We start from the raw sequence: 14,395 nt of genomic DNA, 5'->3' as shown, positions 1-14,395 counted from the left end.
ACATTCCAAAAAAAACATGCTAGGTTAATTAGCGACTCCAAATTATCCATAGGTATGAATGTGAGTGTGAATGGTTGTTTGTCTATATGTGCCCTGTGATTGGCTGGCCACCAGTCCAGGGTGTACCCCGCCTCTCGCCTTAAGACAGCTGGGATAGGCTCCAGCACCCCCCACGACCCTCGTTAGGATAAGCAGTATAGAAAATTAATGAATGAATGAATGTCCTCTGAATGACCTTTGGCCAATGTCAATAGATGGATGCATTAAAATACATAAGTCAACATTTTATTGTATTGGAAATGTCCAAGATCCAGAGCCATAGGGTCCCCATCCCTAATTGAAATCAACATTCCCAAAATTCCCAGCTAATGTGGCTAATCCTGCCACTTGAGACACTCATTTTATTTTTTTCTCTACGCCTTCACAGCACATGATCACCTCCATTAAAGGTTCAGTGCTTCTGCCGGTAAAACATCTCTTTCCGTGATTTAGAGTCCAATTACGATCCCATTCCGACCCCCCCCCCCTCCCACCCCCTGCTTCTTCTTAATCATTGCATGAGTTCAAATCACACTGTCCAGATGAGCCACTTTTTATGTTCAGCTAAGTGGTGGAAAAAGATGCTAAGACTCGGGTTCTGCACTGCATAGCAACAGTGTCATGTTGGTTTTAAGAAAAGTGAATGTTAAGGGACAAGAAGATTTTCGAATCCGCCGTCAACAAGCGTAAAAGAGCAGATGACAAACAATGGCAACTCCCTTTGCAGGCTTGTTGTGCAGCATGGTGCGTTTGACTGTATCACACAGTCGGTATCAGCTGACAAGCTGAAAGATCAAATGTCTCTCTGTCAGGCGCCGCTGACACCTGACACCAAACATGTGCTGTGATCAAGTCCTAGACGGCCATGGTGGAACGTCCTCCACTGCCACTCTGTGACACACGTCGATGGTATCGGCAGCGTATGAAGCTGTGCATTAAATTGAGGTGCCACACTAAATAGCATGTTTATGTGCTGATGTTGTCAAACAGCTTTGTCATGCTGATTTACATTAGTGTAAAGCAGGGGTCTCAAACAGGCGGCCCGCGGGCCAAATGTGGCCCGCAGGACACTAGTTTGAGGCCCCCGCCTTGATATGAAAGTTTAATGTTAGTGCGGCCCGTGCAAGTCTGATATGGATGCCTTATGGTATCATGTACCCAGAAAAAATTATTACGTTTGATTAATGTTCATGTTAAAGGTTAAATAACTGTTAATAGTTATCCTCCCTATCCGTGTGGAAGTGGTAAGTTTTTGGCTTTAAAGGAAATAACTTGGAGGCTACTGTTTAAGTCGCTAGCTCTCTAGTTTGCGAGTTAGCATGTGTCTCAAGACCCTGCAGTTGCGCAATATGTTGTAAATAAAAAGAGTATAAATGTGACTATAGTCGTGTTTTGTCATGTCTACAGGGCTCTAATAATGCTTTGTTCATTTTAATCTGAAAAAAATAATTTGTCTACCCACCAACTATATGTGGTTTCTTAAGTTTTTATTATTTGCCGTTTTATTATTATTATTATTATATTTATTTATTTATTACTGATTGATTGATTTTCTTTATCCTTGATTTGTTTATTTATTTTTCATCTTATTTTGTGCAGAAAAATAAAATCTAATGCTTTGGGACTCCAGCAAACCACAGTGAGAGCCATTATCTACATTATTCACAGTGATTAACCTTCCCAAGAGTGGCCGGAAAACCAAAATGACCCCAAGACCACAGCGACAAGTCATACAAGAGGTCACAAAAGACCCCACAAAGAACTGCAGGCCTTACTTGCCCATATTAAAGTCAGTGTTCATGACTCCACCATAAGAAAGACACTGGGCAAAAACAGCCTGCTAATGGTGATTAATTAGTTTAAAAATCTGTGATTAATCTAATGATTTTTTAATGTTTTTTTGACAGCCCAATAAATAACACACAAAAAAATCTGTTCAAACTGTCATAGTTGACTCTACACTTACTTAAGCATACTTAAATGTGCTTCCACTAGAACTATGCTTCCATAGTCCATGTTAGGGAAAGAAATGTTTCAGCATGACTGGAACAGTCCTTGCCTAAAGCAAGGTCCATTAGAAGATGCTATAGCGGCAAAGAGGGGACCAATTGCAAATTTTGTATCCATTTTTAGCTCCTATACTGTAGGTGCAATGGCCAGTCGCCCCAAGCCTTTTGTCCATATAGTGGATATGGCACATTTTATTTCCTCTTTGTTACAATAACCGCATTCATATCATACATTTATCATCTGGAATAGGATATGTTTCCAAATAAATATACACTAGATCCCTGCAAATGACAAGGTTTATGTTTGATGTTGACATTTTTCCATCAACATTTTCAATAAAAGTCAGTTAGTTCCACTTCCAATGACCAAACCCATCTCTCTTTAATTGCCGTAGTCCTCTCATGACGAAGGACACGACAATGCGTAAGAAGCATAATCCAGGCTTAAAGTGTATAACACAGTACGCCTCACACACTTACTGTAAATGCCCAAGTCCTCAGCGCTAATGAATGATAATGAAAGAGAACAGAAGGAATCTGAGTCACGGCGTAACCTTCATCCTGGTTGTCAGGCTAGCGCTACACAACCACGCTTCCGTCTCCTGCGGCGCCGCCTTAGAAGGAGATGGAGGCGGCGGTACACGGCTCCGCTCTACAGGCCGCTGGGTCGTCCTAGCGAGTCGTCCAACATGATCCGGTGTTCCCACAATGTGGATTTACATAATCCACATTGCTTGCCTGTTGTCATTCCGGTAACGATTTCCGACTAGAAACTAGCTTCACGTCAGTATAATGCGCTGCAAGTTTGGAAGGCGTAGAGTAAGAGTTGACTGGCGAAGCGATGCTGCAGCACACATACATTACGTTACGTACATGCATGCTTGGGTGTATGCTCTATCGGGATGATGTACAGTTTGGGCTTTGTTGTCATTTATTTAGAAATTATTAGTGGGAAGAAATAGAAAAATAAGAATTTTTTACCAAAAATCTGCACAAATGTTCTGCGTGGGTGTGGCTCGTCATGTGTCATGTTTCTCGTCTTTGCAGCAAAAACTCAATAGTGCCTCTGCTGGTTGCAGCTAAGTACTGCACTCCATTTGGCCTTGCTTCAAAACACAATCCGTATAATTTTCGACAAAAGGTGAATGCAACAATAACCACGTTTACATGAGGAGTTTTTCTCTTTCCGAATGGAATCATTCCAAATTACCTTCCCGAAAGCAATGGTATACATGGAAAGGAATATTCCAATTGTGTGTCTACTAATAATCAACCAGAATAGTCAATGAGGCATGCCCAGTAAAGCGTCAAGCATCAACATCACATGATACCGACTTCCTCGAGTTTTTCTTTCACTTTTTGGAATAACTCCGATTTGCCAGTTTTTCCTTCGTCCAGTTTGGAAATTTAGTTTGGATCAAAAACAAACTTTCCTTAGCATTCCAGTGCCGATTGCTCGCTTCCATTTTTTTTTTTAAATCGAAGAGCTGCGTGTTACGTCATATCTCAGCATTCGCTGAAAGAACGCACCCGGGAACAGGAAAAGATCAAGTTCAATCTTGCTTATATTTTACAATTAAGTTCGGCACATATATATAGATTTTATTTATGTTTTATATAGATATATATTTTCTTTTTTAATAAAACTAGACTTGTGAATGGCGTATAGAAGGGTTTAGATTCTGTTCCACAGATGGTGCTAATGCACATAAATAACAGTAGAAGAAAAACACCACGAAGAAGAACGCAGTCTGACAATTTTCCGATTGAGCAGGTACAAGATACCTCAATCGGATTAGGGAAAAGGAATATTCCACCCCTGTGATTCCGATTATATATTCATTCAGATTGGCACTTTTCTTTCGGAATGAGGTTAGTTAGGTTCTTTCCGTTTGAGCAAATAACCCGAATGGAATTGGAATATTTGGGTCCATGTAAACGTGGATAATGATTACATGTGTTGACATGGCTGGTGTCACCTTGTCCTCCAATTCAAACGCTTAAAGCGGCGGACATAAATCCTTCGGAACAAATAGCCCATTCTTCTTTTACGTCCCTTCTTCGGAGGGAAGGTTAAATCCACACGTAAACTTGGGGCTTACGGCGTTCCAGCCCAAAGGATGTCCAAGACGCCATCTTGTAATGTTGAACATTTCTCCACTTAACACGGCCACTCCAGCAGGACTATTTCCTCTGTCGGTGCTTGAATGACGACGGGGGCCTCTTGTTGACTGTTAATGGCCGCTTCTCTGCTGTCCTTATGGGAGGGGGGTCCATGGTCCATGCAATGGAGGCAGCGTGACATCAACCTTGTGTTTTGACCTACCAATTACTCTCCAATCATTCACACCATGCTTGCTCCTTTTCTTCCTTCTCTCCGCCTCTTGTCAACCTCTATCATCTTGTCTTCATCCACTCCTCCTCCTCCGTTGTTGTTCATCATGTGGGCCACATAGCGCTAATTCATTGGTGGTCGAGTGGTTAGCGCGCAGACCTTACAGCTAGGAGACCAGGGTTCAATTCCACCCTCGGCCATCTCTGTGTGGAGTTTGCATGTTCTCCCCGTGCATGCGTGGGTTTTCTCCGGGTACTCCGGTTTCTTCCCACATTCCAAAAACATGCTAGATTAATTAGCCACTCCAAATTATCCATAGGTATGAAAGTGAGTGTGAATGGTTGTTTGTCTATATGTGCCCTGTGATTGGCTGGCCACCAGCCCAGGGTGTACCCCGCCTCTCACCCCAAAGACAGCTGGGATAGGCTCCAGCAACCCCAAAGACAGCTGGGATAGGCTCCAGCAACCCCCCAAGACAGCTGGGATAGGCTCCAGCAACCCCAAAGACAGCTGGGATAGGCTCCAGCAACCCCAAAGAAAACTGGGTTAGGCTCCAGCAACCCCAAAGACAGCTGGGATAGGCTCCATCAACCCCAAAGACGGCTGGGATAGGCTCCAGCAAACCCAAAAGACAGCTGGGATAGGCTCCAGCAACCCCCCAGACAGCTGGGATAGGCTCCAGCAACCCCCCAGACAGCTGGGATAGGCTCCAGCAACCCCCTGCGACCCTTGTGAGGAAAAGGCAGTAGAAAATGAATGAATGAATGAAAAATTAATTGTTAGAGCAGATTATTATACCAGACAACAACATTTATAGGTCAGAAAAATGATTTTGAACACAAACTAACAAAATAACAATCTTCTTTCAAACTTTTAGGGCTTGCTTTCATTTGTCAGAATAAGACCCGACTGAATGTTACGCTCGAGGTAACGGGGGTTAAAGGTTACACCGCTACTGCCTCTCCTCGGAAGTTTCCACCAGCTTGACACATTCTTTCCTGCTCAGCAACGAGTACGGTCACACGGAGCAAGGCAGCTCTCCCGCTGCGGAATCTTTCAACACCTGACCAGAAAATTGATTGTTCCTGAGTTGGGTTTGGTTTTTTTTATCTTTTTCAATTTACTCTGCATTGATTGACACCTTCCTGTTCCGTTACGCTGATGTGAATTTTACATGGCCGGTAATTAAAGGCAGCAGGACCCGGAGAATTAAAGGGATAATGTATATTTGTGTTGTCTTATCTGAGGAACATCCCTGAGGTGAGATAATGGATTATGTTCATCAGCATGCAAGAACATGGCAAATAAATACATTGTAATATTCTAGTACCACCTAGTTGATTAGCAGAGAAGCTAATTCCTCATGATGTCGGGCCCAGATTAGACCAACGTGGAAAGCAAAAAATATGCTGTGACATTTTAATTTGAAGATCATTTGAAGGGTAAACTATCAAAAATGTTGCGTTATTAATTGTGCATCAAGTAATTTGAGGTCGGCGCTTTGTTGTTGTCCTTTCATTTGACTTTGTTTACTTATCACTTCCTGCAGGTTGCCGCCCCCCGCCATGCAGGCTGAAGTGTTCTTTGCAAGCATCAGGAAAACGAATACAGCCGTCACAGGGGCGTACGTTTGATCAAACCCGAAGCATGATGGGAGCACCTGAAAATATGTAAATATTATTAGTCAATTAATATTAAATATTAGTCAATTACAACACAACAACCACCATGTTGCAATTTGTAACATCATTAGAGCCCGCTAGACATGAAATAGCACCCCTATAGTCACCTTTACACTCCGATTGCCCAATATAGAAGACCTAATAAGAGTGAATGAGCCATTTAAGACATGAATTATATATAATTATTGTGCCTGTTGTGTGATAATTCAAACCTGCAATAAAAGCCTGTTGTTCCAATGATCAAGGCGAGCGATCGCATGTCTCACCAAACATGCTGACAGATTCTAGTAAATATTACGTAAGATAAGACAATTGGTCTAATTTGTCACTTTGTGCAATTGTCTTTTTCCTTGAAAAAATGTTTAATTTGGGCAAAAAATACATAAGATTGGCATTAATGTGCAGATTTCTAAAATAATAATAAGCCATGTTCAACTACAAAACAGCATGAAAAAAAAGAGTTTGTCAACAAATAGGAATGAGTCCTTGACAGTGTGTCAATTTGGACCCATCTAAGGATAAAAGAATAAAAAGGCATGAACAAAAGGTGAAAATGCACCATGTTTTGCTTTTAGTAGCACAACAAATCTATTAAGACAGTTGATTAAGATGTTTGCACACGACGGCTAACATTTTATTTCAACGTTCCACTAAATCCATTTCCTGCACATGTCAGTGCCGCGGAGCTTACAAGTCAGTCAGTTGTTTTTAAGTGTCGGGCTTCCAGCCACATCCTGCTTGTAAGCAATTTTCTGGTCATTGGGTGCTGAGCATTTTGTACTTCCGAACTCCCCTAAGAGAACAAAAATACAACAACAAAAAAAACCTAAACATAAAATCAGGATAGCTGGGATGGGAGGGATGAATAATGCTGAGAGACACAACCAGATTCACCTAAAGCAGGGGTCTCAAACATGCGGCCCGTGGGCCAAATGTGGCCCGCAGGACACTAGTTTGAGGCCCCCGCCTTGATATGAAAGTTTAATGTTAGTGCGGCCCGCGCAAGTTTGATATGGATGCTGTATGGTATCATGTACCCAGAAAAAATTATTATGTTTGATTAATGTTCATGGTAAAGGTTAAATAACTGTTAATAGTTATCCTCCCTATCCGTGTGGAAGTGGTAAGTTTTTGGCTATTTAAGTTTAAAGGAAATAACTTGAAGGCTACCGTTTAGGTCGCTAGCTCTCTAGTTTGCGAGTTAGCATGTGTCTCAAGACCCTGGAGTTGCACAATATGTTGTAAATAAAAAAAGTATAAATGTGACTATAGTCGTTTGTTTTTTTTTTGGAAAACCTGATGCGGCCCAGCCTTGCCCAGACCCTAGCTCCAGTGGCCCCCAGGTAAATTGAGTTTGAGACCCCTGACCTAAAGCCTCCGATGCTGCCAAGATGGACATGACAGTATCCATACAGACTATGTCCACCTTTCTAATTTCTTTACTTCAGAACTACTACTAATTATTTCAATGCTGCTCAGGAGTCGGCGAGGAAGCGGTAGCTCTTACTTTGCAGGAGCCAATCACAAGCTGTATATATAACAGACCAACTCATCTTACTAACACTAAACTCATCACACAGCAACTTAACACTCAACAGTATACCTCAGAAATATACAGAACGGTACCAACGCGAGTTTAGAGTGAGTAAAACCTTTTGAAAGTTTCCCAATACTGCAGTACATCTGAATAATGCATTCATTAAATCAATTAACGACAAAATGGTGAAAAAGAACGAAGATATTTTCTTTCCAATTTTATTGAGCAGCTAATTGAAAGAGGAACACCGTGTACAAAAAATGTCTTCTATACTTGTCAGACATGGCAGAAGTGTTTCACCTTAAGTAACACTTTGGCTGGAGTTTCCCAGAATATCCCCTTGGAACGCGATGGGTCCTCGTTAATCCACAGTTTGGGGATCCTCTTGGGGCCAGCTCTACATATGCATGAGCTTCTGTTTTACACACACTTGTGGCTCAGCTGGGCTCTCCGTGCGCTCGTAACGAACGGCGCCGCTTCATTTCAAGTGTTTAGTCTTCGTTATGAACATTCATTTGCATTCAATCCTGCTAAGAAACGCAAGTAAAACAAATCTTAAATATGGAATTTGTCATGACAAGATGCGGCGAGACGTAAAACAACCCAGACTAAGGGTCTCTGATGCATCTGAGTGGTCCTCGTCCCTCAGCTTTTAGTAGGAAGTGGTTTTTGGGAGGATATTATTATTTAGACATAAAGGAAATAGAACCAGGATACATTAGCCAGTCTTAGCTGGTATGAAATGGCACCATAATGCTTACAGAATCCCTCCCCGTCTATCCGTATCGCAGCTATAATGGACTTTGTAGGCACACACTCCAAAAACGTAGTCAAATTAAAACCAGCATCTGAAAAGTAGCAGGCCAGGAAGTCCGTGCTGTGCCATCTATCCTCCAATCAGGCATCAGAAATCGTTACTCTCCTATCTTGTCCAGAAAGTTCCACAAGATGCCCTCAAAGTCAGGTGACCTCAACCTCACCTTCATCATGAAAACAAAAACAAAACAACCCAAAAAAGGAACATGAGAGTTAAACGTCACCGCTCTGCGGTTCAGGTCTTGCTCCATGGTGGGAGCTGCGACCCAGTCTTGGAAAGCGGGATGACGTTTTGGACCGGGGCGTCTTGGCTCCGCCCTCATTCTGAGGAGTGTCCCTAAACAAATGAGAGAGAAAACGGAGCTTTAAATGTGTTCAAGCAAACAACTGATGCTGAAGCTGCTGGCTCAAATGCAGCATTTTCTATCTTGACTTCAGTCAAAAGAGCATGAAAAATAACTTCCATTATCATAACAATGACAATAAAGATATTCTATGGATCCGTGTAATCCTTGATGGATTGATGAACCTCCTCTTTAGTAACTCATCTGGGTCCCTTCGCTGTTGGGACTTAACAGGCGAACCCTGATCCAGCAGATGACTGAGAAGATGAATGAGAGGCACTGGTGAAAAAAAAACGGGCGGCTATCAAAAGCTAGAAAGTGAATGCGTGGCTGGCTGCGTTCAAGCGCAGACGTAGTCACCCTTCACCTCCTGCTTGTGATGAGACGGTGAATCTTTTCACAGCAGTTCAAGTACTGCTTTGACAAAGTCCGCTTCTGTAAATGTCACGCCGTAGGAACGTACAACTTTTTTTTTTTTTTTTTATTCCTCTCAACTGCAAAACTCAGATATCGTTTTTTTTTTTTTTTTTTCATTTGACTAAAAACTCCACAACTCATTTCCACAAAACTTTGTGAAGGCAATTTGGTGCAGATCCAGTTATACGGTCATCCCTCGTTTATCACTATTCACTGCTTCCAGACTCAACCGTGATAAGTGAATTTCCTCAAAGTGACTTTAAAGTGGTAATTAGGATTTTTGACTATGACGTTGTATCACGTATCATGTATGGATATTGTATTTGAATGCATCGTTTTACTCTGTTTTTACTCAACTCTGTACTGTAAAGCGTCTTTGAGTACTCTGAGAAGCGCTATACAAATAAAATGTATTATTATTATTATCACAGGGGCTGCACGGCGGTCGAGTGGTGAGCGCGCAGACCTCACAGCTATGAGACCCGAGTTCAATTCCACCCTCGGCCATCTCTGTGTGGAGTTTGCATGTTCTCCCCGTGCATGCGTGGGTTTAAATCAGGCAGAAACTACCTTCTGCCTGATGGACATCAATTAGTCAAAGCAAAGGCCGTTTGATTGCAAGTGTAAAAAGAAGTGAACCGGTGCTCAGTATTTGAATGCAAAAACAATTCCTTTAAGTATTTGTTCATTTAATTCGGGTTTAATTTTTTGTTGTTTGAAACAGAAACTGGGCGGCATGGCGGTCGAGTGGTTAGCGCGCAGACCCCTGACAGCTAGGAGACCAGGGTTCGATTCCACTGTGTGGAGTTTGCATGTTCTCCCTCTGCATGCGTGGGTTTTCTCCGGGTACTCCGGTTTCCTCCCACATTCCAAAAACATGCTAGGTTAATTAGCCACTCCAAATTGTCCATAGGTATGAATGTGAGTGTGAATGGTTGTTTGTCTATATGTGCCCTGTGATTGGCTGGCCACCAGTCCAGGGTGTACCCCGCCTCTCGCCCCGAAGACAGCTGGGATAGGCTCCAGCAACCCCCCCAAGACAGCTGGAATAGGCTACAGCAAACCCCCCAAGACAGCTGGGATAGGCTCCAGCAGACCCCAAAGACAGCTGGGATAGGCTCCAGCAAACCCCAAAGACAGCTGGGATAGGCTCCAGCAACCCCCAAAGACAGCTGGGATAGGCTCCAGCAACCCCCCCACCAGTCTGGCCACCAGTCCAGGGTGTACCCCGCCTCTCACCCGAAGACAGCTGGGATAGGCTCCAGCATGAGTGATTATTATCATATCCCTATTGGAAGTGCGACTTAACGTGGTCCCCTCAGTCCAGTTGTGGTCGGATTTTTGTGATGAGGAATGTACTTCCAGGTCATCAAGTATGGAGTTTGGCTTCTCCAAATCATATGCGCTCAAAAAAGTAATCAATTTGCTTCATAAGACGCTCGCATCTTCTTCAGCGACAGAGCTCCCCGGCTTATATAGTAAAATGACTCGCTGTTTGTACTTTTAGAACAAGGGTTATATCTCTATCACACTGTGCTTGCCGTTGCATTTAGAGGCAAATTTGCTCCGTGCAGGATAACATGCCTTGCCAGGCCTTGTTGGAATGTTCATTTGACTGCAAGGGGAGCATAATGGAAGCCAACAGGTACACACATACTGTATATAGATCTCCATCTAATTGATTGTGAGGTGGTGATGTAGCCAATAGAACATGCCACATCCACTCTTCCCTCTCTCTCTCTCTCTCTCTCTCACACACACACACACACACCTCATCTGGAACAATAAAAGGTTACATCCTCATTCTGTAGTCAAACTGCCCCAAACTGCTCTTGACAGCGAAACAAAGGTCCACAACACTTTGTTTTCCCTAAAGGCAGCAGGTCAATAAAGGCGGGAAGCAAGACAGAGCGTGTGTGTGTGTTTTGTGTTCTGAATAAAGCATAAACATGTCCAGGTTAGAGCGGCATACTAAGTGGAAGCAAATCCAAGCGAGGGAAAAAAAAAACACACAGGATTTACAAGCAGAGAAATAAGAGTCAGAATAGATTTGACCTCTGTAGAGTCCATGACCTTGTATCAATGGGGGACATTCCAGGTGGTGCAGCATGACGCCGCCACACAAATGCTGCCTTTCAACCTGTGTGCAGACTTTACAAAGCAGGCTTATGATCAATAATAATAAGAAATATATTTATTTCTCATTTGTGTGCACTTTTTGTGCAGGATGACAGAAAGTAAGAAAGTGAAAGTGAAAGTAAACGAGCGCCGAAAACTGGAATGAATGAAACTACCTTCTGCCTGATGGACATCAATTAGTCAAAGCAAAGGCCGTTTGATTGCAAGTGTAAAAAGAAGTGAACTGGTGTTCAGTATTTGGATGATTTAATTAATACTTAATAGATTTAATTCGGGTTTAATTTTACGTCGTTTGAAACAGAAACTGGGCAGCACGGCGGTCGAGTGGTTAGCGCGCAGACCCCTGACAGCTAGGAGACCAAGGTTCAATTCCACTGTGTGGAGTTTGCATGTTCTTCCCGGTGCATGCGTGGGTTTTCTCCGGGTACTCCGGTTTCCTCCCACATTCCAAAAACATGCTAGGTTAATTAGCTAGTTAGTTAATATTGATTTGAATTAACATAGCAGTTCATAATGCGGGTTGGACGGCGGTCGAGCGCACAGACGTCACAGCTAGGAGAATAGGGTTCAATTCCACCCTCGGAGAACAGGGTTCAATTCCACCTTCGGCCATGTGGAGGTTTTTTCCGGGTACTCCGGTTTCCTCCCACATTCCAAAAACATGCTAGGTTAATTGGCTACTCCAAATTGTAGAAGAGGGTTCAATTCCACCCTCGGCCATGTGGAGGTTTTTTCTGGGTACTCCGGTTTCCTCCCACATTCCAAAAACATGCTAAGTTAATTAGCCACTCCAAATTGTCCATAGGTATGAATGTGAATGTGAATGGTTGTTTGTCTATATGTGCCCTGTGATTGGCTGGCCACCAGTCCAGGGTGTACCGTCTCGCCAGAAGACAGCTGGGATAGGCTCCTGCACCCTCCGCGACCCTCGTGATGACAAGAATGAATGATTGGCAAGGATTTTTAAGTACTGCACAAAGAAAAAGGGAAAAAATCCAAAATTCGAAATATGTTTTTTGAGTTGTTTTAGGTTTACCAAAGTAACACTGTTTATACTGTAATAATAATAATAATAAAGTAATCCCTCGTGAGGGAAAGCGTTGAAAATGAATGAATGAGTTCATACTGCTCATATTCAATACTGGCTGGTCAAGTCCCCCTGGTGCCAAATCCACCACCCGCCAAAGGACCCAACACATGATGCTTCTTTTACTGCAATGCCAATGTATATATTTCACAAATAAACACTCTTTCTGTGAACAAGGGTTCAGATTCACTCCGTGTCCTAAATCCTACTAAATTCTTGTTTCCAAAAAAAAGGATGCTGAATGAGAAGTCTGCATCACCATCAAGGGGGCTGTGCCTTGTGATGTCCGCATAGGAGACGCTGACAATCCAGTCAGACGGCATGGCAGGTCATTCCTGCTGACTGATTGCAGTAAGTGCAAAATGTTGTGAAAGCTGACAGGAAATGACTGGAACATGTCATTTTGAGATGCTGCTCGTGGGTAGGTGGGTCACCGAGGCATCGTACACACACACGCTTGCTGATTTGTGGCTTGTGTGACGATGACAAAGTTGTCAAGTTTAAATAGATATTAAATATAACATCCGGCTTTGTATGCCATAATCATGTAGATCACGAAAGCTGTTATGACAAATCATTCAAATGTATTTACTATTTTGAACGATGTGTTTGGAAATATGGAAGACTAAAAACGATCATGTTGATATAACATAAGTGGGTTCCACTTACAGACAGAAAGGCAGCAGTGACAGCAGCGTCTCCTTGGTGGGGCAGGCCGTGAACTCTGGCAAGGTTTGGATGAGTTTGTTCATGACCGTACGAAGGTAACCCTGCAGCTGCTTCCTCCTCTCCTCCACGAACTTGGCATCCTGTAAGGACACACAATGGCAGTTGAGATGAAATTGAGCTCATTCGCTCCCAAAGACATATTTAAGTTTCTTTCAACCCAACTTCTCGCTCACAAATATGTATTCATATATTCTGTTGAGGTGATGATGCAACTCCACAATAGAAGAGAGCAGGTTTCAGCCCAAAAAACGGTCACAAGTTGGCAGACTAGTAGCCTGCAGACGCCGGATTTCGACACAGCCATATTGTCTCTAATGCCGGGGTCTCAAACTCAATTTATCAGGGGGCAACTGGAGCTGGGGTCTGGGCAAGGCTGGGCCGCATCAGGTTTTCAAAAAAAAAAACAAAAAAACGCATTTATTAAAAACAGAAAAATATCACTGCAGGGTCTTGAGACACATGCTAACTCGCAAACTAGAGAGCTAGCGACCTAAACGGTAGCCTTCAAGTTATTTCCTTTAAACTTAAATAGCCAAATACTTACCACTTCCACACGGACAGGGAGGATAACCATTAACAGTTATTTAACCTTTAACATGAACATTAATCAAACGTAATAATTTTTTTCTGGGTACATGATACCATACATTAAACTTTCATATCAAGGCGGGGGCCTCAAACTAGTGTCCTGCGGGCCACATTTGGCCCGCGGGCCGCGTGTTTGAGACCACTGCTCTAATGTGTCCTCCTCAGGGAGGTGTCCGCGAGGCATCATAATCAGATTCCCGAGCCACCTCATCTGGTTCCCCTAAATGGGGAGGAGCAGCGCTTCTACTCCGAGTTTGTAGTACTTGTCAGTTCCCATCAATATAGTAGTACTTTATGGTATTGAGCAGACATCTTCTGTGTACAAGAGAAGTCCACGTTTGTCTGCAGTGCTGACCTACATTCAATAAAAACAATAAATAAATCATTTAAGGTTATTTTGCCATTTGCTTGTTGGTGTTGAAGGCAACAAGCACAGACATTTGTTCACCCGGATCTTCTTTGCGGAGAGAACCACTGGAGGCCGAGGCATGGAGCCACATGGCCCATGGTAGCATGGCTAATTGTAGTCCAGCAAGGATCAGAACAAAGCTTGGGCAAAGCTCTGTTTTACTGGGACAAACATCCCTTGTGAGGGGCCAACATTTTCCTGAATGTAAAGCGCTGCTTTTCTTTTGATCTAAATTCCAAATCCCAAGGACACGTCATTGAGTCG

General features: G+C 43.0%; 1 protein-coding gene across 1 annotated transcript in view; it reads right to left on the bottom strand.

Annotated features, from left to right (window-relative positions):
• Positions 1-7,432: 7,432 nt before the first annotated feature.
• The window catches only part of snx29 (sorting nexin 29), a 94,988-nt gene continuing 88,025 nt past the window's right edge, over positions 7,433-14,395 (bottom strand). Inside the window, exons 20-21 of the mRNA XM_058061693.1 lie at positions 13,075-13,214; positions 7,433-8,755 (exon numbers count right to left, since the gene is read on the bottom strand). Coding sequence (XP_057917676.1) covers positions 8,632-8,755; positions 13,075-13,214 — 264 coding nt within the window. The 3' untranslated portion in view covers positions 7,433-8,631. The remainder of the gene's footprint in view (positions 8,756-13,074; positions 13,215-14,395) is intronic.

Source organism: Doryrhamphus excisus, chromosome 22, assembly GCF_030265055.1.
Source record: "Doryrhamphus excisus isolate RoL2022-K1 chromosome 22, RoL_Dexc_1.0, whole genome shotgun sequence".
NCBI lineage: Eukaryota > Metazoa > Chordata > Actinopteri > Syngnathiformes > Syngnathidae > Doryrhamphus > Doryrhamphus excisus.
Note: the sequence above shows the minus strand (reverse complement) of the source record. Positions and strands in the feature narration are given on the sequence as shown.